Here is a 20,331-nt window from a genome sequence, read left to right as displayed (position 1 = left end):
TCCACGTCTTCCTCTTTTCTTTATCAGTCATTTCCGTTTGTCCTCCTTCCTCTTCTTCTTCTTCTCTGGTCTTTTTTGACAGTGTTCTATCTCTCTGTCTCGTCTTGATCGCCCCCAGCCGGCCCTGGCAGGTCTATTTTAGTGGTTTACTTCTTCTGGCTCTCAAGCCCTGGATATGAATTATTGAACACGCTGACCTCTGGCTGCACGGTGGCTGTTTGGGTTGGGGGGGGTGGGTGTCTTTTCTTATCCACTCCAGTTCTTTAAGTGCTTCTGGTCTCGTTTGCAGCTTCTTTCAGACGTGCTCTGAACTCCTGAGATCCTCCAAACCGTCTCCACAGGGAGTGAACGCAGATCACGTCTTTCTCCGTCTGGCCCCGTGGAATAAAGTCCACAGAAAGCCCAGAGGAGCTGAGACCACAGCAGGGGGTCTCCACAGGGAGCCAGCGGGTGTCTGACATGCGACAGACGCAGAGACGAGAAAGAAGACAAACATCTCAGGATGAAAAAGTGGGGTCACATACGTAGAAGACAGAGAAAGGGAAGATGGAGCAGGAAGGGGACGTCCAGGATGCACCTCACACCGTCTGGAAACACTTCCTGATATATTTGACCCATATTTTGATAAATGTCTCACGTTCACTCTCCTCACATCGACCAGAAGGTCCCGAACTCGTGGACATTGAATCTAACCTCAGTCTTTCTGTGTGTTTTCTTTCTCACAGGCTGTTCAACCTGACTCTGAAGAAGCTGATCATGCTGAAGGAGCTGGATAAAGACCTCACCTCCGTGGTGATCGCCGTCAAACTGCAGGTACATTCTGCTAAAGTCTCAGATCAACTAATCCACACGTCTGTTGGGGCCGCACATGGAAACACAACTAAATATACAGTGATTGTGCAAAGACGTGTTTGTAAAGTGCTTTTCCAGTGTCATCACCACACAAAGCTCCTCCCAGTAAAAGTCCCGTTCACTGTAAATGTAGACTGGAGGTGCCGGGGATCCAACCACTGACTTTCTGCTTCGTGGGCGACTCGGTTTTATTAATTTAAACCAAACCTCAGTGAACCTTGAAATAATAATAGTAGCCTAATACGAGTCATCATCATTAGTATAAATGAAATATGAAAACCGTGTGAAGTCAAACTGACAGAAACAGTAGAAGAACATCAGGGAAGTTGTAGTTTGGATTTGAGTTTTTCTAACTGTGCATGTTTGTTACGTCTGATTGAACTGGAAATAAATAAAAGTCCTGCCGGTGACGTAGTTAATGATTTTTCTCAAGTTCCGCTTTAATTCAGCAATTCATTCTTTGAGCTCTAATCAGCACAATCGTATTCTTGACCCGAAGACTTTTAGATTTGATCGAGTCCCAGAACAGTTGAAATGTTGATGAACCAACAAAGTTCCACTTTTCTCCTGACGTCTGTTTTGTCGAGTCAGTTTATTGGATGTGGACAAACTTCCTCCTCTTTACAGAAAACCACTTCTCCACAGTCGCCTTCCACTGAACAACTTCCACATGCAACTGAGGGGAACACAGATGTTTCCTGTCTGTTGTGATGCTTGTGTTCAAGGATTATTTCTTTAGTTAACATCGTTGAAAAGTCGATTTAGTTTCCTTAGTGGTTCACTCTGATTCGTCTGCAACTTTTCTACCTTAAATCAGCAGCTTGATTACAAAGAGGCTGAATCAGGAGAATGTTCCTCTTCACCCTCTTCATCACACAGTTCAAGGTGTTTTCTTGCTCCAGTCTCTGCTCTTGTTTTCAGTTTTTATCTCCATCTTGTTTTCTAACCAATACATTTTAAAATCCCTGCTGTGATTCTTCATGCTGCTGCAGCCACGCACTCAGTCATCCCTCTCTGCTTCCTCCTGTCACTCAGTTTCAGCCTCCTCCGTTCCCACACTCCTCCCTGCGTGTGGCTGATGACGGTTCATTGTTTCCACCCTGCTGGAGTTCGTCAAGGCGACTAATAGAAATCTGTCTCTCTCTCCTCCTCCTCCCGTCGCCTCCTCCCGTGGCCTCCTCCCGTCGCCTCCTCAGGGCTCCAAGCGGATCCTGCGCTCCAATGAGATCCTGCTGTCGTCGGCGGGGCTGACGGAGACCGACCTGCAGCTCACGTTCTCCCTGCAGGTAAACACACAGGGGTCAGGGGTCAGAGGTCAGAGGTCACAAGCCACCACTTCCAACAGACAAGTGACAACAACAAGTTTATCGATAAAACACATTTCATAACTCAATGTGACTGAAGAAAATCGTTTCGATATGAGGATATATAGATAAAGTAACTTTTCTTTTATTAGCACCCACATTATTGAAGAATGAATTCAGGTTTTTAAGTATTTTTAGCATCGTGCAGATCCTCTACCGCTGGATTTATTTTTTACTATTTGTCTTTCACAGCATTGATCAAAATGTGAATCTGCTGATTTGCTTTTGCTCATAAAAATCATGACAAATGTTGTTTTTGTCTCAAAGTGCAGAGACGCTACATGACTGAAGCATTAATACATCACCGCTGCACACACACGCACACGTACACACACACACACACACACACACACACACACACACAGTGTGTAACATCCGCTCTCTCTGCTCCATTCGACCAGAGCATAGTTTAAATCCCAGTTGGGGTTTTCTGCTCTAAATCATCATTTCCTATCTCCATGTTTCTAAATGCTGCTGAAAGGTCAGTTTCTCTCTGTGGATCTTCTCGAGTGCACCGGGCCACACATCACTTCCTGTGCGCTGCACCTCCTGCAGCACTGCAGAGAGGCCACAGCCCGTTACAGAACAGGAGTCTCTTTTGTTCCAGTTGTAGTGCAGCTCCTCAATGAGGGGTCCGAGTTGGGCTGTGACTAAGTGCTGGGACACTTCAGGACGCCACGGAGAGGTCAGCGTTATGCAACGAGCGCGTTCGATCTCCCTGATGATCACGACCTGGGGAACAAAACTCTTCCACTTCAGTCTGAAGACATCCAGCAAAGCACTCGCCCACTTGTTGAGCTTTTGTGTGTTTGCTAATGTGTGCGTTTGTGTCCGCAGTATCCGCACTTCCTCAAGAGGGACGCCAACAAGCTTCAGATCATGCTGCAGCGACGGAAGCGATACAAGAACCGCACCATCCTGGGATACAAGACGCTGGCGTTGGGCCTCATCAACATGGCCGAGGTACCGTTAAGCATCGATTAAACATAAATATGAATAAATATTCAATTTACTCTCACATAAGCAAAAGAAAATCAGACAATACTCAACTGAGAAGCTAAAACTGAAACATTAAAATAATAAAGAATCTGGTTTAAAGCTGTAACAACAAGATGAGAACCAGTTTATGACTTTTAAAGATGTTAACTGGTGTGAAGCAGCAGAGAAACCAGATGCACTTTACAGAACCAATAGGTGGGGATGAGAAGGAGAAAGGTCTGAGTTCCATCTCAGCAGCAGATGGAGGTGAAGCTTCACATTTCAGGGCACGTCAGCAGTGAGTTGTTGTGTCAGCGGAGTCTCGGCCTCTGCAGCCACACGAGCGTCCCAGCTGCTCCGAGCTGTTAACCCCACAAACCGCCGGTCACGGGCTCGTTTCCCTCGACGCACGGCCGCTGCCGCTGCGCCTCATCCAACCTCAGCTCGAGTGTCTAAAGCAAGTCCCTGACTTACCATCAGCCAGAAGATCGTCTGCACTAGCGCTGCTCCTCACGCTCCTCACCCTCCTCATGCTCCTCACGCTCCTCACGCTCCTCACCCTCCTCATGCTCCTCACGCTCCTCATGCTCCTCACGCTCCTCACCCTCCTCACCCTCCTCATGCTCCTCATGCTCCTCACGCTCTTCACGCTCCACACGCTCCACACGCTCCTCACCCTCCTCATGCTCCTCACCCTCCTCACGCTCGTCATGCTCCTCACCCTCCTCATGCTCCTCACGCTCTTCACGCTCCACACGCTCCTCACCCTCCTCATGCTCCTCACCCTCCTCATGCTCCTCATGCTCCTCACCCTCCTCATGCTCCTCACCCTCCTCATGCTCCTCACCCTCCTCACGCTCGTCATGCTCCTCACCCTCCTCACGCTCCTCATGCTCCTCACGCTCCTCACCCTCCTCACCCTCCTCATGCTCCTCACCCTCCTCATGCTCCTCATGCTCCTCACGCTCCTCACCCTCTTCACGCTCCTCACCCTCCTCATGCTCCTCACCCTCCTCACGCTCGTCACGCTCCTCACCCTCCTCATGCTCCTCATGCTCCTCACGCTCCTCACGCTCGTCATGCTCCTCACCCTCCTCATGCTCCTCATGCTCCTCACGCTCCTCACCCTCTTCACGCTCCTCACCCTCCTCATGCTCCTCACGCTCCTCCTCCTTTATCATTCACAGCCTTTCTAAACTTATTTAGTGCTAACCTTCATTTAACCTTGGTCCAGCCTCATTTCTAGAAAGTGCACTTTGAAAGTTGGGTTCTGATCTTTGGCTCAGCGTCCTCTTCTCCGTCGTGAATCAAACCTCTTCAGCCTGTTCTGCCAGAAGCTCCTCCCACTGTCTCCTACAACATGAAGCTGTTGTGATTCATGTTCCTTCTCCTTGTGGAGGGTCCGTCTGAAAGTCAAATCTGAATCATTTGCCTCACAAAATCAAGAAGAGGAAATGACTTTATTAAAGTGTTAATCAGGAAGTAGCTCAAGTTTCACTCTCTACAGTTCAACTTTTAAAAAGTGAAGTGTTTTAATTGACCTCAGTAAATGGCTTTGTTCCCTGATCCCGACTGCTGCCATGTCAGCCTCCATCTTGATTTACAGCCTACAGGCGCACTGGCCACTGGGCGTGCATCTGCATTGTGATGTTCCAGGAGCTTCAGTGTTTTCTGTGAGGAAGAGGAGCTCCCACACACTTCACAAACTGTAAAGCATCAGATGGGTCAAACGTCCCGTCCTGGTGAAAAGGCTTTTATCTGAACCAGTGTGCTGCTGCTCTTGTTGGTGACGCCTTCCGGCCTCAGGTCTGACCCTGCATTTAAAATGAAGTCAGGTTTTATTCATGAGGCTGTTTCATAGTGAGGTCGGAGAACTTTACCGAAGGACACGACGGTTCAAACTCATTTCCATCGCAGCCGCACAGACCGTGGACATAGTCAAGCTTCTGTCACCAGAATAATAATCACACTCAGATTTCCAGTTCATACGTTGTCATCTGAAATCACAAAGAAGTGTCGTGTTGGAGGCGTTGGGCTTCTTCACTAAACAATTCACTGCACATCCGTCTGTGGGCTGTTTTTTCAAATGAAGCAGAGTTTCAGAAGAGGAATCTGGAGTAAATCCATCAGTGGATTTCTGGAGATTTATTTTTAAATAAATAGTTTCTCGTGGCATCATTGTGATTTTATTTGCCTGTAAACTGGTTGAAATGAGCAGCAGGAAGCTGCAGGAAGCAGCAGGAAGCTGCAGGAAGCTGCAGGCAGCAGCAGGAAGCTGCAGGAAGCTGCAGGCAGCAGCAGGAAGCTGCAGGAAGCTGCAGGAAGCTGCAGGCAGCAGCAGGAAGCAGCAGGCAGCAGCAGGCAGCAGCAGGAAGCTGCAGGAAGCTGCAGGCAGCAGCAGGAAGCAGCAGGCAGCAGCAGGCAGCAGCAGGAAGCTGCAGGAAGCTACCGGCAGCGTTTGAGTCGTGTGAGCCAGGTTAGCTGGACGTCTGCCAAGCGAGAGGATGCATCGCAGCAGCGTCTTTTAATGTGTGGCCGAGGCTGTCTCCGTTATAAGCTGCTCAGACTTCATTACCTCTGAGAGTGTGACCGGACTGCAGAGAGAGAGAGAGGCTGTGTGTCAGACACACACACACACACACACAGACACACACACAGACACACACAGGAGATGTGCTGCTGCAGAGAGAAACGATTGTCGCTGCCTCACACCTTCACTTTCCGATCCTGATAATCTTTCATTTCTTTGATCCTCGACAGCTGTTCCTTCGTCCTCCTTCCTCTCTCCTTCCTTGTTCCCTTATCGTCGTCTCCTCGACATCGTCTCCTCTGTCCTCGTTTCGTCCACTCGCTGCCGTCTCACCTGTCTCTGTGTTTATCAGTCTTCGGTCTCTCTCGTCCATCAGGAACCACAATTAGAATCATGAACTTATTATTATTATATCATGTTAGACCTTCTCTTTCAAGGAAACAGCTTCTTGTTCAAGATAATATCTGATGTATAATATTTGACTCGGTGCTGCCACCAGTGGACTGTTGAAGTATTTTATTCGGTGCAGAACATGACTGAGATTCTCTGAAGGAGAAATATTCATATTCAGGTTGTTTTAGTTGAAAAGGTTCAGGAATGAAAAGGGGGCGTGGCCGACCTGCTGTGCGTTATGCAGATATGTAACATCATGATGTCACAGTGATGAAGAAGAAGTGGGGAGGAGTTTCAGGGTTCTCTGTGGGTGGGAGGAGCTTCCTTTACTGCAAACTTTAGACTTTTTAACTTTGCAGAACGTCACAAAAACCCAAAGAATCACTGAACACGTTTCCTTTCAGTCCAGCTGCCGTTTAGTAAAGTCCCTCTGGACAGACAGGTTGAAACCCACTGGCCTCACCCGTCCTCACCCGTCCTGTGTGTTTGTCCCTCAGGTGATGCAGCACCCCAGTGAAGGGGCGCAGGTCCTCGGGCTCCACAGCCAGCTGAAGGACGCCTCGGTGCCGGTGGCTGAGATCAGAGTTTACTCCCTGTCCAGCCAGCCCATCGACCACGAGGGACCCAAAGCCAAAATGTCTGGTAAGCACATCACCTCGTCCGTCTCTGTCCGTGTCCTTCTTCCTCTTTCAAACTGTCCCTGCCCCATAACTGTCCCTAACCCCCCATCGTATGATTTGTCTCCAGATCGTTCTCCTGACATCGACAACTACTCTGAAGAAGAGGAGGAGAGCTACTCGTCTGGACAGGAGGGCAGCGACGACCCCGTTCACGGGCAGGTGAGCTGAGAAAAGATGGAGGGAAAGAACGAGGGATGAATACATGAGTGTGTGTGGAGGACACAGGTCGTCGGGCAGCAGTGAGACGTGTATCAGACAACAAGCGTAAAGGTCTTTGAGCACAAAGTCCCAAACTGTGGATAATGTTTGTCCACAGACACTGAAATGTGTCGTCTTCTTTTCACCGAGCGGCGGCAGCGACTCTACCTGGACCTCTGACGTCCTCGATCAGAAGAACTAATTCTCCTCCTTCCTGGAGGCTTCTCAGAGTTTTCTGTCGACTTCTCTTTCAGTATCTGTTCGACGAAGAGGACGAGGTGAGGAAGAAGAAGCCGAGGCGTAAACTGGCTTCCAACGCTGCCATCACCAGAGTAAGAGAAAATGGCCTCACCTCGCCTCATCCATCTTTTCTCTCTCTCTCTCACAACCTGCTTGTTTTGCCTGTGAATCAATTTGCAGCAAACTCGCTTCGTGAGAAATCCCTTTCACATAAATTTGATTGGACTGGTCTCCCCACGCCGCCCCCCCGTCTGCCTCTCGCCTCACCTCATTCAACCTCTCCTCCTCTCTCCCCTCATTACCTGCTCCTCTCTCTCTCTCTGCCTCTCCCTCGCTCCTTCTCTCCCTCCATCCTCCGTTCTTGGTTTTTCAATAAGTCCATTTTCTCCCTTTCATTCTCGATACTTGTAACTCGGGCCAAGAATGACTCATCACAAGGACCCACTATCACACACACACACACACACACACACACACACACACACACACACACACACACACACACACACACTCGACCAGCAGCATCATTGTTCCAACATGTCCAATATTTAAAGAGAACAGATTTTATAAGATTTCCTGCCGTTTTTTGAAAATCCAATAAAAAACTGATGTCTCCATTAATACAAGTAGAATTAAAAACAGAAAGATGTGAAGCTGTGCGCTCCATCATCCACGTTTTATATACGATAATTAAATTATATAAAATATCATTCTGTCAACAACGAGTCCACTTCGCAGCACGACCATCATCTGCTCACGATGCAGTGAAGAGAGTCCGAGTTACAGGAAAGAGCAACATGACGTTTACAACTTGCTCCACCAGGGAAAAGCCACTCAACTGAATTCCATGAAACTCGGTGGAAGGATGTGGGATGAAGCCACGTTTCGATTCACCACATCCAGATTCTGCTTCACATCTGCACCCAACATCACTTAAACAAGTTCTTTATCAAGATTAAAACCTTTACTTCCTGCGTCACACAGAAAGATGAGTGTTTGAAAAGGAAGCTTGGAAATTACAGATGTTTCTCCTGTCATCTCTGTTTATACTTTCATCTCCTGCAACACACACACACACACACACACACACACACACACACACACACACACACACACACACACAGGAATATGAACATCCACCTCTTTACTTTTCTATTTTCTCTCTCACAGCAACCCAACATCAAGCAGAAGTTTGTCGCCCTGCTGAAAAGGTTTAAAGTCACCGATGAGGTAGGCGTCGCCGCTGCTCCTCTTCTGCGCTTCTCTCACTTTCTTTCTCTCACTCCTTTCGTGTCAATGTTTAGCACCCCCCCCCCCCACCCCCCCCAGGATCAACACTTCCTGTAGTGAATAACATGTGGAAGAGAGCTGGTGATCCTGAGCCTTGCTCTGTGTCCAGGTCGGGTTCGGGCTGGAGCACGTGTCCCGGGAGCAGATCCAGGAGGTGGAGGAGGACCTGGACGAGCTCTACGACAGCCTGGAGATGTACAACCCCAGCGACAGCGGGCCGGAGATGGAGGAGACCGACAGCATCCTGAGTACACCCAAGCCTAAGCTCCGGTACCGGCCCCAGAGACCCAGCATCACTACACACAAAACAACCACATGATCATTTAAACCGAAACCTCCGAATATAAAGATCTTAAAATGTCATTTCCAAGAGTTTGTTTTTAAAGTGAAATTATGAATATTATACTCACTGTAGGAGTTTGGGATGATAATTATTGTTTAAGTCTGAAAGCATATAAAGAGATATGAAAACAAGTAAATCTTTGTTCTTAAAGTCACAGATGTTTGAAGAAGAGAACACACAATTTGACGCAGTGTGTGTTTTCAGGCCGTTCTTCGAGGGGATGTCTCAGTCCAGCTCGCAGACGGAGATCGGCAGCCTGAACAGCAAAGGCAGTTTGGGTCGAGACCCGTTCAGTCCGGTGAGTAGCGGAGATTCTCGAGGACGCGTCAGCAGCATTTTAACTTCCTGTGTCGGCCGTGATGCTCCAGAAAACCTGTCGGAGGTGATGTCATTTCCTCCCAGTTTCACCAGGAGCTGAGCGATCAGTGCTGCGACGGCTCCGTGCACACCTTCGACTAATATGTGCACGAGAAGAAAAGGCTCCTCAGATCCAGTTTATTTCTGTTTTCTGTGATGTTGGACTAATAATCGTCCTCAAGCCGAGCTGGAGACTGAGTGTCACTCCCTTGTCTTCCCAGCAGGGGGAGCAGCCGCCTCTAGAGAAGATGAAACCCTCCCGCAGCCGCAACCTGGAGGAGGCGCTGTCTGAGACCGACACTCTGGTACGACTCTTACACTGTGAAGGAAGGGGGGGGGGGGGGGTTCCCTCTGCAGCGAGACGGAGAGAGACGAGGGCGACCGAGTGATGGAGGAGAAGGCTTAAGGGTTACCTCCATCTCCTGTCTCTGACTCTGGTGTCTGTGTGTCTGTGTGTGTGCATGTGCGTGTGCATGTGCGTGTGCAGGAGCTAACAGATCAGGAGCTGTTTGCCGAGGTGGGCCCCTGCATCACGGTGTCGGTGGCAGAGAAACCCCGTACGCCCATGAAGAGCAGCAAGAGTGAGATGCAGCCCATGCCGTCACCAAGGTAACGCACAAGCCACAGTAAAGAAACTCACTTTGTGAATTACAGACTTAAAGTCGTTAGTTTCTACTTTCCTGTGTTTCCTCTGGATAGTTGATGCAGTTCTGTAGCTGGAGGATCTTTATCTGTCTTCTTCCACTTGTTTCAAATCAGTGATGCTGATTGAAAAATGCATCTGGAGTTAAAGTGACATCATCATGGTCGATTTGAATGTTCGTGTTCAGAATTTTGATTTGAGTCATTACTTGTTTTACGGCCTAACAGGAAACACTGAGAAAGCAGAAGTTTAAAGTTTAGATTTCAATCACACAAAGTTTTGCTGTTGGTCAGTTGGTCTCTGCTGCGTTTATGTATGAGATGAAGGTGAAGCATGACGGTCTGTGTCTGTCCCCAGGCTGGACGGAGGACACACCCCCCGACAGAAGCGCAGCAGCACGCCCATGAAGGAGCGACAGCTGTCCAAGCCCCTGAGCGAACGCACCAACAGCTCGGACTCGGAGAGGTCTCCGGAGCTGGGCCACAGCACGCCGGTACGACACTTCACTCTCAAGCTGTGGGTCAACCCAGCGTCTGACCTTTCATCAGTGTGTCCCCACAGAGACGGACACACTTTATAAAACCTGCAGACGAGAAACCTGCTTCTTCTTGTCTTCTCCCAAACACACACTTCCTGATCATGTACGACTCGCCTGCAGCTCAGGATGAATTATGGATGTGCTGATGAGTCATGTGAGGGAAAATGTATCTGTACGGGGGAGTTTATACATTCAATGATTGTGTGTGTGTGTGTGTGTGTGTGTTTGTGTGTGCGTGTGCGTGTGTGTGCAGGTCCTAAGGAAAGTGGTGTACGACCAGCTGAACCAGATCTTGTTGTCGGACTCGGGGCTCCCAGAGAGTCTGATCCTGGTCAATGGAGTGGACTGGCAGGGGCAGGTATGGCTACGTGTGTGTGTGTGTGTGTGTGTGTGTGTTTTCGTCACACATCTGACTGTGTGTGTCTTTGTGTCGCAGTATGTTGCAGAGCAGCTGCAGGTCCAGCGCCACCCGGTGGTCTGCACGTGTTCTGCAGCTGAAATCCAGGCCGTGCTGTCGGCTGTGCTCACCCGCATCCAGAAGTTGTGAGTTTTTCTGAACAGTTACAGACACACACAGACACACACAGACACACACAGAGCGCTCTTCTCTTCTCTCTCACTTCTGTTTATTCAAACACAATCGTACTTCTCTCTCACTTTCTCTCCTCTGTACCTTTGTGTCAGAACTAGTTCTCAGCAGTCAGATTCCTCATCCACAGGAAATGTGAACGTCAAACGTCGACAATTTCAGGATTTGCTCTTTTCTACTGTTTTCCACTGATTTCTAATATTTACTGTTGAAGACACGTCCGGTTACACGTTCATCCTCTTGTCTTCTGCAGGTCGTGGTCACTCACTCTGTTTGTCTGTCTCCAGATGTTTTTCGAAGGTTTTGCTGAATGAGCCGAGGTGATGAAGTTGAGGCTTCACCTCCTCACTCTCTCTCTCTCTCTCCCTCAGCTGTAACTGTAACTCGTCCATGCCCAGAGCGGTGAAGGTGGCGGCGGTGGGCAGTCAGAGCTACCTCGGAGCCATCCTGCAGTTCTTCGTCACTCAGCTCGCCAACAAGACGTCCGACTGGCTCAACCACATGCGCTTCCTGGTGGTTCCTCTCGGTGAGATGATTATCCTCAGGTTCCTACAGATCAGTAACAACTGACTTGATCTATGAGGGATGACACACTTTCTTCACGTGTTCATTTGAGATGAACCTTTCTTTGTTTCTGTGTCTGTGTCTGATCCGACTCCGTCCATCCTCTTCATCAGGCTCCCATCCGGTTGCTAAGCACCTGGGCGCCCTTGACAACCGCTACAGCTCCTCCTTCCTGGACGGGCCGTGGAGAGATGTGTTCAGCCGCTCGGAGCCGCCGCAGACAGGTACCAGCTGGCGTCACAGGCTCGTCGGCCCAAACACATTTCCCTGAAGTCCACGAGAGAACTCTTCTGTTTGTCTTTCCTCTCCAGACCAGCTGGATGTGGCAGGAAGAATCTCCCAGTACATCAGCGGAGCCACCGTCACTCATCAGCTGCCCATCGCTGAGGCCATGCTCACCTGCAAACACAGGACGTGAGTACAGACGCTGTTTCCTGTGCAGAGCTGCCTCAGTGTCGTACACGTAGAAGACGCAGAGGAAGATGAAAAGACAAGAGAATCATGAACTCCGGCGTTGATGTGACAAACTCACGTCGTAGAACGTTCAGCTGAACCCAGACAACCTCCTGCTGTCCTCAGTCTTTAACGTGTCCCTTTGCTCTTTCTTTCCTTTCAGGCGAGATGAAGACTCTTACCAGAAGTTCATTCCTTTTATCGGGGTAAGATTTTACTCTCATTAGGTTGAAGTTGCAGAGCGAGAGCTGCTAATGGATTTTCTGATGGCGTCTGTTTTCCAGGTGGTGAAGGTCGGTCTCATCGAGTCCGGTCCGTCTCCGACAGGTGAGACTTCAGAGACACAAATCACATCCAAGCTTGGATCCAGCAGCTGATCTTTTATTCACGTTATTCCTGTTTCGTGGTTGTTAAGGAGACACAGAAGAGGGCGTGGCCGTGAGTCTGGCCGTCCCCTCCACGTCTCCGCCCTCCCATGGTTCCCCCACAGGGATGATCAAGGAGGCGGCCACTCCCCCGTCCTCCCCCTCCATGGGCAGTGTCCTGACGGCACAAGGGTAAGAACGGCCTCCTTTCTTTTCTCTGTCTCTGTCTGTCCCCTCATCGTTCGCCCGTCTCAGACCCGAGTAGAGGTGTGTGTTTGTTCTAACTACGTCCGTGTCTACGTCTTTTTCTCCACAGGAGTCCCAGCATGTCTCACGGCGTGGACGCCATCGGCCTGCAGGTGGATTACTGGCTGGCCTCGCTGGCTGAGAAGCGGCGGGAGGGCGAGCGGCGCGACACGGGCGGCAAGAACACGCTGAAGAGCGCCTTCCGCTCGCTGCAGGTCAGCAGGCTACCAGGGGGGGGCAGCAGCGACCTACAGGCTCAGGTCAGCACCATGGCCATGACTGTGGTCACCAAGGAGAAGAACAAGAAAGGTGAGATGAAGAGGAGCGCGCACACACACACACACACACGTACACCCCCCCCCCAGTCCTGTTTTAAAGACGTCTCTTCTCCTCAGTTCCCACCATCTTCTTGGGGAAGAAGCCGAAGGACGTGGACTCAAAGAGCCAGGTCATTGAAGGCATCAGTCGACTCATCTGCTCGGCCAAGCAGCAACAGACCATCCTGAAAGGTAGCCTGATCATTACCCATGATGCAACACCTCCATTTGTCCTGGCGCTCTCTCTCCTCATTGTGTCTCGTCTCCTTCCCTCCAGTGTCCATCGACGGCGTGGAGTGGAACGAGGTGAAGTTCTTCCAGCTGGCCGCCCAGTGGCCCACTCATGTCAAATACCTACCTGTGGGACTTTTCGGCTACAGCAAGCCCCCGTCCTAGGAGAGAGCGCCCCCTGGACTCCCGTGACCCGGCCTGGACCTCGGACTCCCCTCGTCCCTGTCCCGCCCTGCGGAGCGGAGGGAAGACGTCCAGTGGACGGACGACTTTTCTTTGGTTTCACGTTCGCTGCGCTCGTCTCTCTTCTCTTCGGGGGAGGGGTGGGAGGAGCTCTGGGGTGGGGCGTGGTTACCGGGGACGTGAACGCCCCTGTCCGTGTGTGTGGCGAGTGAACACGTGAATGTACAGTGTGTATGTGTGTGTTTACAAGGGGCTTACAGCACAACCCTACTCGCTAACTGCCATTTACGTTTCCGTTCTATGGAATGCAACAGCATGCAACAACTCACCGATTTCACCCCCCCCCCCCCACCTTTGGTGAAACCCTCACCCCAGTGACCTGATCCTCACGTGCATGCGCCGAACAGATTCACCACTCATGTGCCGTACACAAAATAAAAAGTGATGCAACAGGGCTTCAGTGTTCGCATGAGCCAATGAAAACACAAAGAAATGTCTCCTCACTAAATGCAGCCAATAGCAGGCCGGCATGTGACGAATATATATTCCACATCAATATCAACATCGCCCTTCAAAGAAGCCCCAGACGTCTTTCTTATTTATTTCAAGGGCTTCCATGTAACGGTTTAAAATCTTCTTCTGTATCAGTCACTAAAACGTCTCCTTCAAAACAAGACAAATGGAAATATATTCAGGGGAAGTGTCTTTTTTTTAAATTGTGCTCTTGTGAAAAATAGTTGAACTTTCCCCTTTCATGCTGTCGTGTGACGCTTGTGTACTTTTATTGTGAAGAGTTCCTTTATCGTCTTCTTTGCTCTGCACTCGTGCCCCCCCCCCCCACGTACGCAACAGGAAACTGAAGCAGCAAAACGCGTATTTAGAGGAGACGTACGAGGTTCTTGTTCCGAACGTTAAAGTTCTGTCGTCAGTCGTCCGGCTCGTACGTGAGACTGAAGTGAGAGCAGACAACGACCAATCACAACAGAGTGTGCCAGCTGGCCTATGGGAGGGGGCTTCATCAGGAGGGGGGGTCTTAAAGAGACAGGAGCTAAGTGTTTGAGACAGAGGCTGAGCAGAGGAGCTGCAGCAGTGGACAGTCTGAGGACGGTGTTTCTGAACTCAGTGGAGCTCTACCTCCACCAAGGCCCAACAGTAGATTCACCAGATCACCAGATTACACCCAAAGATCAGGCCCTTAAATATGACTGATTTCCTTCAAGATCCAAGAATTTTTATCTGAGAAATCAGGGGAAATGTTAAAAATCACACAATCCTAAAGGAAGTGACAACAGCTTCCTGGAGCCGCACGGTTCTTCCCCGAGTGAAACCACATCCACGCCTCACACGCAACCTGCTGGTGGTGTAATAACCCGACTGAAAATGAGGAACCTGAGCAGAACATCTCAAACTCAGATGGGAGCATGATCTGAAAAGCCTTTCCTTTTCACGAGTATTCACACGACAAGAACGGGAGTTAATCGCCCGCAATAAAGCACAATGTAGTCGCCGCTCGTTACCGGGAACTGCACCGGCAGCTTTGTCTTCGCTGAGAACCTGCTGGACGGTTCAATAAATAAAAAAGTGTTGGGGTTATTTTGTTACAGGTGTGCTTCGTGCTTTCTGTGGGATGTCGTGAGGTGAATAGTGCGTGTACAGTACCGTACGTGTGTGTGTGTGTGTGTGTGTGTTAGATCGGGCTGCTAAAGCTGCAGTGGGGGTCTTGTTTACTTTGTAGGTGAACAGATTTCTTTCCAAAACTACACATGAACATTTTGACAAAAATAAGATTCAGATTAAATGATTTGATTGAAATGTGGATTCTTGATGTTTATATAAAAACTCACCTGCATCGTAACATCTCCAGTGAAGTATTAGCAACATATCTTTTTGAATAGTGTTGATTCAACGTGTTTCCTGTCTGATAGTAGTTTCTCCTCCTGTGTGGATGTTCCAGTGTCACAGTTGTGATGTCAGCAGCTCGTCTGTCACTCATCTTTTCAAGTACTTTCAGATATTTGAATGTATTGGATTCAGTTTACCTGCATCTTTGTGAACCACTGATTTTCAGGCACCAATAGTTAAAGTTACGTGTCAGTTTAATTTAATTTATTGTGAATTGACTCTAATTGACGTCCACCTCAGATTGGACTTCCTGCTCCACTGCCTCGGAGCAGGGGCCCACACTGGGATTGGATTATTGTGGTACCACTGAAATATCCTGTAATTATTAAGGATTCATAATTTGCCACTAAAGACTCATTTATTCCTGTAAATAAATATATTTAAAATCTGCTATAACACATGAAAGTAAACAACCTTTTGTGTTGTCAGGTTTTCATCGGTCTCACTTCCAGCCAGAGAAACTCCAAACGACCAGAAGCAGTGAATCCTTAGATCCACGTCCTACAGACACCATAAAGGAAATAAAGATGGACGACGTTTGTCCCTCTCCCATCTGCTAACATGGAGGAGGGGGTGTTAACGACCTATACTGCAGCCAGCCACTAGGTGGTGATAGAGTCTCTGGCTTCATCACGTCGTCCGTCTTTATTTACAGTCAATGGTGTCTTAATGAGTCATAGTGGCAACTTACGTTTTTTAAGTATGCTTTATTTTGAAAGGGTACCACATTTTTAAAGTTTGACAAACTGATTTCAAAGCAAAAGTCTTTTTGGATTGAAACCCTCTCTTTCTACCTAAACCCTGAAACGACTAACAGGAAGGAGAGCTCCAGCTTCTCCTGAGTTCTGCTAACGTGATGATCTCCAGACTCGTGTGTTTCAGCACAAACACGTGAACCACCAGCGTTCTTCAGGCGTCATGTCGACGTCTGGAGGAACTGCAGCGTTTTCCCATCGCGGCCTCGTTCTGTGGTTTTTCACGTCCCCGTCAGCTTTAGACGATTCTTCATCGTTTCCCTGTGAAGACGCTGGTTGTTGTGTATCTTGAATTGTTCCCGTGTTTCTTCCTGTGCGTACCTGTGTCGACCCGTGTGTCGTGATGTGGTTGGAGATCATGTTGCTGTGACGACCTCTTGTCAGTGATCAGTCTCCTCTCGCCACCGTCCTCAGAAATGTGTCCGTGTCGAGTCCCCGTCTTCGTCGGGCTTCCACGAGCTCTGACAACACGTTGTCCCCGTTCCCTCGCAGCTTTGTAACTCTGTCCTCACGGGAATGGGATTTTCCCACGAGAGCGTTTGACCTCTGTCGACTCGCAGCCGAGCGTCCGGAGCTTGTGGAGAGTATTTTTGCACATGCCATTGTTTCTTCAGCTTTTTTCGCCTTTTGCCTATAACAATAAGTATATAAAACAAAGTGTAACGCTTGTACATATCAGATGGTACTTGTTATATTGTATTCGAGTTCTCTTTTCTGCTTGATTTCACATGTTTTGTAGTTCGGCATTTTCATGATTACGTTTGTCAATCAAACCGATGTGAGATGAAAAGTGTTCATTGTTTCATTTGTTTTTTTAAAATAAAAATATTCCTGATTTGTATTTCTGTGTCTGTGTCTTTATTAAATATAAGATATTTACATGTTCTGGGTTTGAAGGATTCACAGACTGTTTATCAAGATGGCCGACGCGTCTCCACAGCGCCGCCCTCTCGGCTGATTGGGGGATGGAGCCGCGGATACACACATATAATCAAAGTCAGTCTCAGCTGTCAATCATCATGTCTCAGGTTTTTATAGCAACAAATAACCAGAAATATAAGAAGCAGAACATCAGTGGATGAAAAACTACCTGAACGCATCTGTGATGGTCCACATCCCGTCCACTAACACGGAGGAGGCGGGGCTCCATCAGACCTGCTTGTAGTTTGTGGTAATTGAACTACAGCCGGTGCATCACTCATCTGGGTCCCCTGGAAACGTTTCCCTTGGTTTTCTATTTGCACTAAATAACTAGCGGAAGCACTTCCGGGAAATGGCGGACGTGAATCATCTTGACACTGAGCTTCGTCTTTGGTTGGGGTATCTGGGAGAACAGCCATTTTCCTCCTGTCACATTTAAACACCTCTACTGGTTTACTGCCGGTTTACTGGTTACTCACTGGTTGTTTACTGGTTGTTTACTGGTTGTTTACTGGTTACTCACTGGTTGTTTACTGGTTACTCACTGGTTGTTTACTGGTTACTCACTGGTGGTTTACTGGTTACTCACTGGTGGTTTACTGGTTGTTTACTGGTTGTTTACTGGTTGTTTACTGGTGGTTTACTGGTTACTCACTGGTTGTTTACTGGTTACTCACTGGTTGTTTACTGGTTGTTTACTGGTTACTCACTGGTTGTTTACTGGTTGTTTACTGGTTACTCACTGGTTGTTTACTGGTTGTTTACTGGTTGTTTACTGGTGGTTTACTGGTTACTCACTGGTTGTTTACTGGTTACTCACTGGTTGTTTACTGGTTACTCACTGGTTGTTTACTGGTTGTTTACTGGTGGTTTACTGGTTGTTTACTGGTTACTCACTGGTTGTTTACTGGTTACTCACTGGTTGTTTACTGGTTACTCACTGGTTGTTTACTGGTTGTTTACTGGTGGTTTACTGGTTGTTTACTGGTTACTCACTGGTTGTTTACTGGTTGTTTACTGGTTACTCACTGGTTGTTTACTGGTTGTTTACTGGTTGTTTACTGGTGGTTTACTGGTTACTCACTGGTTGTTTACTGGTTACTCACTGGTTGTTTACTGGTTGTTTACTGGTTACTCACTGGTTGTTTACTGGTTGTTTACTGGTTACTCACTGGTTGTTTACTGGTTGTTTACTGGTGGTTTACTGGTTACTCACTGGTTGTTTACTGGTTGTTTACTGGTTACTCACTGGTTGTTTACTGGTGGTTTACTGGTGGTTTACTGGTTACTCACTGGTTGTTTACTGGTTGTTTACTGGTTACTCACTGGTTGTTTACTGGTTACTCACTGGTTGTTTACTGGTTGTTTACTGGTTACTCACTGGTTGTTTACTGGTTACTCACTGCTGGTTTACTGGTTACTCACTGCTGGTTTACTGGTTACTCACTGGTTGTTTACTGGTTGTTTACTGACTGATGACTTCCTGTCACTAACGCACTCCTTCCTCCTTCGTTGTGAATGACACTGTGGGTAATTGACGGTTAGCATCGTGCTAACGCAGCTGTTAGCTCCCCCCCCCCCCCCCCAGGCTCTATAATCACATTAAACTAAGCAGAGGTGTTGTGGTGATTCTGGTTCCTCTGCGGAGCGAGACATGAAGGTAACGGGAACAGCTGGAACCACTTCCGTGTTCTGAGTCCCCTTCAAAGTAAAGCCCTCTAATTAAAACTTCTAACCCTGTGATTCATAATTTAGTGTTTTTCTCAATAAATATGATCACAAGTCATGAAATAAATGGAAACAAGGAAACGACTCAAGCTGCGTTAAACGTTCACGAACCTTTGATAGAACTCGAGCATCTTCGACATGTTCTTCACCTAAATGAATGTTAAAGGCAGTTTTATGAGTAAGAGGAGTTTTAAAGGTATAAACTGGATGAAGCGTTTTAAAACATCGTGTCAGTGCTTTAACATCCTCCTCTGCTCGACGGATCTCCCTTTACTCTGAAGGTCCCCCCGGAAGCAGTTGGTTTTCCGTTAGCGCGCCTGCCGCCGGAGCATCACAACATTGTCCTGCTTTGTTCCCGGGATCGAACGCGTCGCCCTCTTCTCACATGAAGGTAAACTGCGGACAACTCGTCACGATAACGACACGAGCACGAGTTCCCTGTCGCGTGCTTTGAAAGGGACCGTGTTTTAAACCGGGGTGACGGTAATTTACCGGCTTATTGTCGTAGCGAGCTGTCAAATCAAACGTCCCGGATCCGTGTCGTGTTTCTACCGATGCACCGTCCGGTTACCGTTCTGTTGACTCACGTAGTTGTGTGTACATGTGTGTGTGTACATGTGTGTGTGTACATGTGTGTGTGTGTGTGTGTATATAATGTGTGTATATAATGTGTGTTGTGTAACGGGGCCCGTTCACGTGCACGATCCGGATTCAAACGCTTCCACACTCATTAACAGGACTTATTGGATCCAGCTCTGAGCCTCAGGGTCCTCGGTCACCTTCATCCACCTGCACCTCCTCCTCCTCCTCCTCCCCCACACTCCTCCTCCTCCTCCCCCCCCCCCACACTCCTCCTCCTCCTCCTCAGGTTGAAGATGGTGGTAAATCCCGGACGCCACATTTTCCTGTTTCCTTTCTCTCTGCGTCTGGGACTTCAGGGAATAATGGTGCATTGCAGCCAAGTGTATGAGCTGGATGGGGGGAGGGAGGAGAGGAGAGGAGGATGGGTGAGGGAGGGGGAGGAGAGGAGAGGAGAGGGGGGGGGCAGAGGAGGATGGGTGAGGGAGGGGGAGGAGAGGAGAGGAGAGGGGGGGGGGTGAGGGAGGGGGAGGAGAGGAGAGGAGAGGGGGGGGAGAGGAGGATGGGTGAGGGAGGGGGGGGGGAGGAGAGGAGAGGAGGATGGGTGAGGGAGGGGAGGAGAGGAGAGGAGAGGAGGATGGGAGAGGGAGAGGAGGGGAGTGGAGGATGGGAGAGGGAGGGGGGAGGAGAGGAGAGGAGGATGGGAGAGGAGAGGAGGGGAGAGGACGATGGGTGAGGGAGGGAGAGGAGAGGAGGATGGGTGAGGGAGGGGGGAGGAGAGGAGGATGGGTGAGGGAGGGGAGAGGAGTGGAGGATGGGTGAGGAGAGGGGAGAGGAGAGGAGAGGAGGATGGGTGAGGGAGGGGAGAGGAGAGGAGAGGAGGATGGGTGAGGGAGGGGAGAGGAGTGGAGGATGGGTGAGGAGAGGAGAGGAGGATGGGAGGGGGAGAGGAGAGGAGAGGAGGATGGGTGAGGGAGGGGAGAGGAGAGGAGGATGGGTGAGGAGAGGAGAGGAGGATGGGAGGGGGGGGAGAGGACGATGGGTGAGGAGAGGAGGGAAGGATGGGAGGGGGGGGGGGAGAGGACGATGGGA

At 49.1% G+C, this 20,331-nt stretch overlaps 2 protein-coding genes across 3 annotated transcripts in view; both read left to right on the top strand.

Moving 5' to 3' along the window:
* Positions 1-13,702, top strand: part of LOC117779086 (phosphofurin acidic cluster sorting protein 1) — a 28,248-nt gene extending 14,546 nt beyond the window's left edge. Inside the window, exons 2-24 of one of the 2 annotated variants that reach the window (XM_034614941.1) lie at positions 726-813; positions 2,049-2,138; positions 3,054-3,179; positions 6,615-6,759; positions 6,865-6,956; positions 7,250-7,327; positions 8,406-8,465; positions 8,635-8,795; positions 9,073-9,166; positions 9,450-9,530; positions 9,713-9,834; positions 10,226-10,361; positions 10,660-10,764; positions 10,843-10,949; positions 11,367-11,521; positions 11,673-11,783; positions 11,871-11,973; positions 12,176-12,218; positions 12,297-12,339; positions 12,428-12,569; positions 12,694-12,932; positions 13,019-13,132; positions 13,218-13,702. In XM_034614941.1, coding sequence (XP_034470832.1) covers positions 726-813; positions 2,049-2,138; positions 3,054-3,179; positions 6,615-6,759; positions 6,865-6,956; positions 7,250-7,327; positions 8,406-8,465; positions 8,635-8,795; positions 9,073-9,166; positions 9,450-9,530; positions 9,713-9,834; positions 10,226-10,361; positions 10,660-10,764; positions 10,843-10,949; positions 11,367-11,521; positions 11,673-11,783; positions 11,871-11,973; positions 12,176-12,218; positions 12,297-12,339; positions 12,428-12,569; positions 12,694-12,932; positions 13,019-13,132; positions 13,218-13,336 — 2,554 coding nt within the window. In that variant the 3' untranslated portion in view covers positions 13,337-13,702. Of the gene's footprint in view, positions 1-725; positions 814-2,048; positions 2,139-3,053; positions 3,180-6,614; positions 6,760-6,864; positions 6,957-7,249; positions 7,328-8,405; positions 8,466-8,634; positions 8,796-9,072; positions 9,167-9,446; positions 9,531-9,712; positions 9,835-10,225; positions 10,362-10,659; positions 10,765-10,842; positions 10,950-11,366; positions 11,522-11,672; positions 11,784-11,870; positions 11,974-12,175; positions 12,219-12,296; positions 12,340-12,427; positions 12,570-12,693; positions 12,933-13,018; positions 13,133-13,217 lie in introns of both variants that reach the window. The other variant, XM_034614940.1, reaches the window with a different exon arrangement.
* A 5,232-nt stretch (positions 13,703-18,934) lies between these two features.
* Positions 18,935-20,331, top strand: part of klc2 (kinesin light chain 2) — an 11,475-nt gene continuing 10,078 nt past the window's right edge. The window contains exon 1 of the mRNA XM_034614980.1: positions 18,935-19,051. The gene's annotated coding sequence lies outside the window, so the exon portion shown is untranslated. The remainder of the gene's footprint in view (positions 19,052-20,331) is intronic.

This window comes from Hippoglossus hippoglossus, chromosome 18 (assembly GCF_009819705.1).
Source record: "Hippoglossus hippoglossus isolate fHipHip1 chromosome 18, fHipHip1.pri, whole genome shotgun sequence".
NCBI classification, from domain to species: domain Eukaryota; kingdom Metazoa; phylum Chordata; class Actinopteri; order Pleuronectiformes; family Pleuronectidae; genus Hippoglossus; species Hippoglossus hippoglossus.
This window is presented reverse-complemented; position numbering and strand designations above follow the sequence as displayed.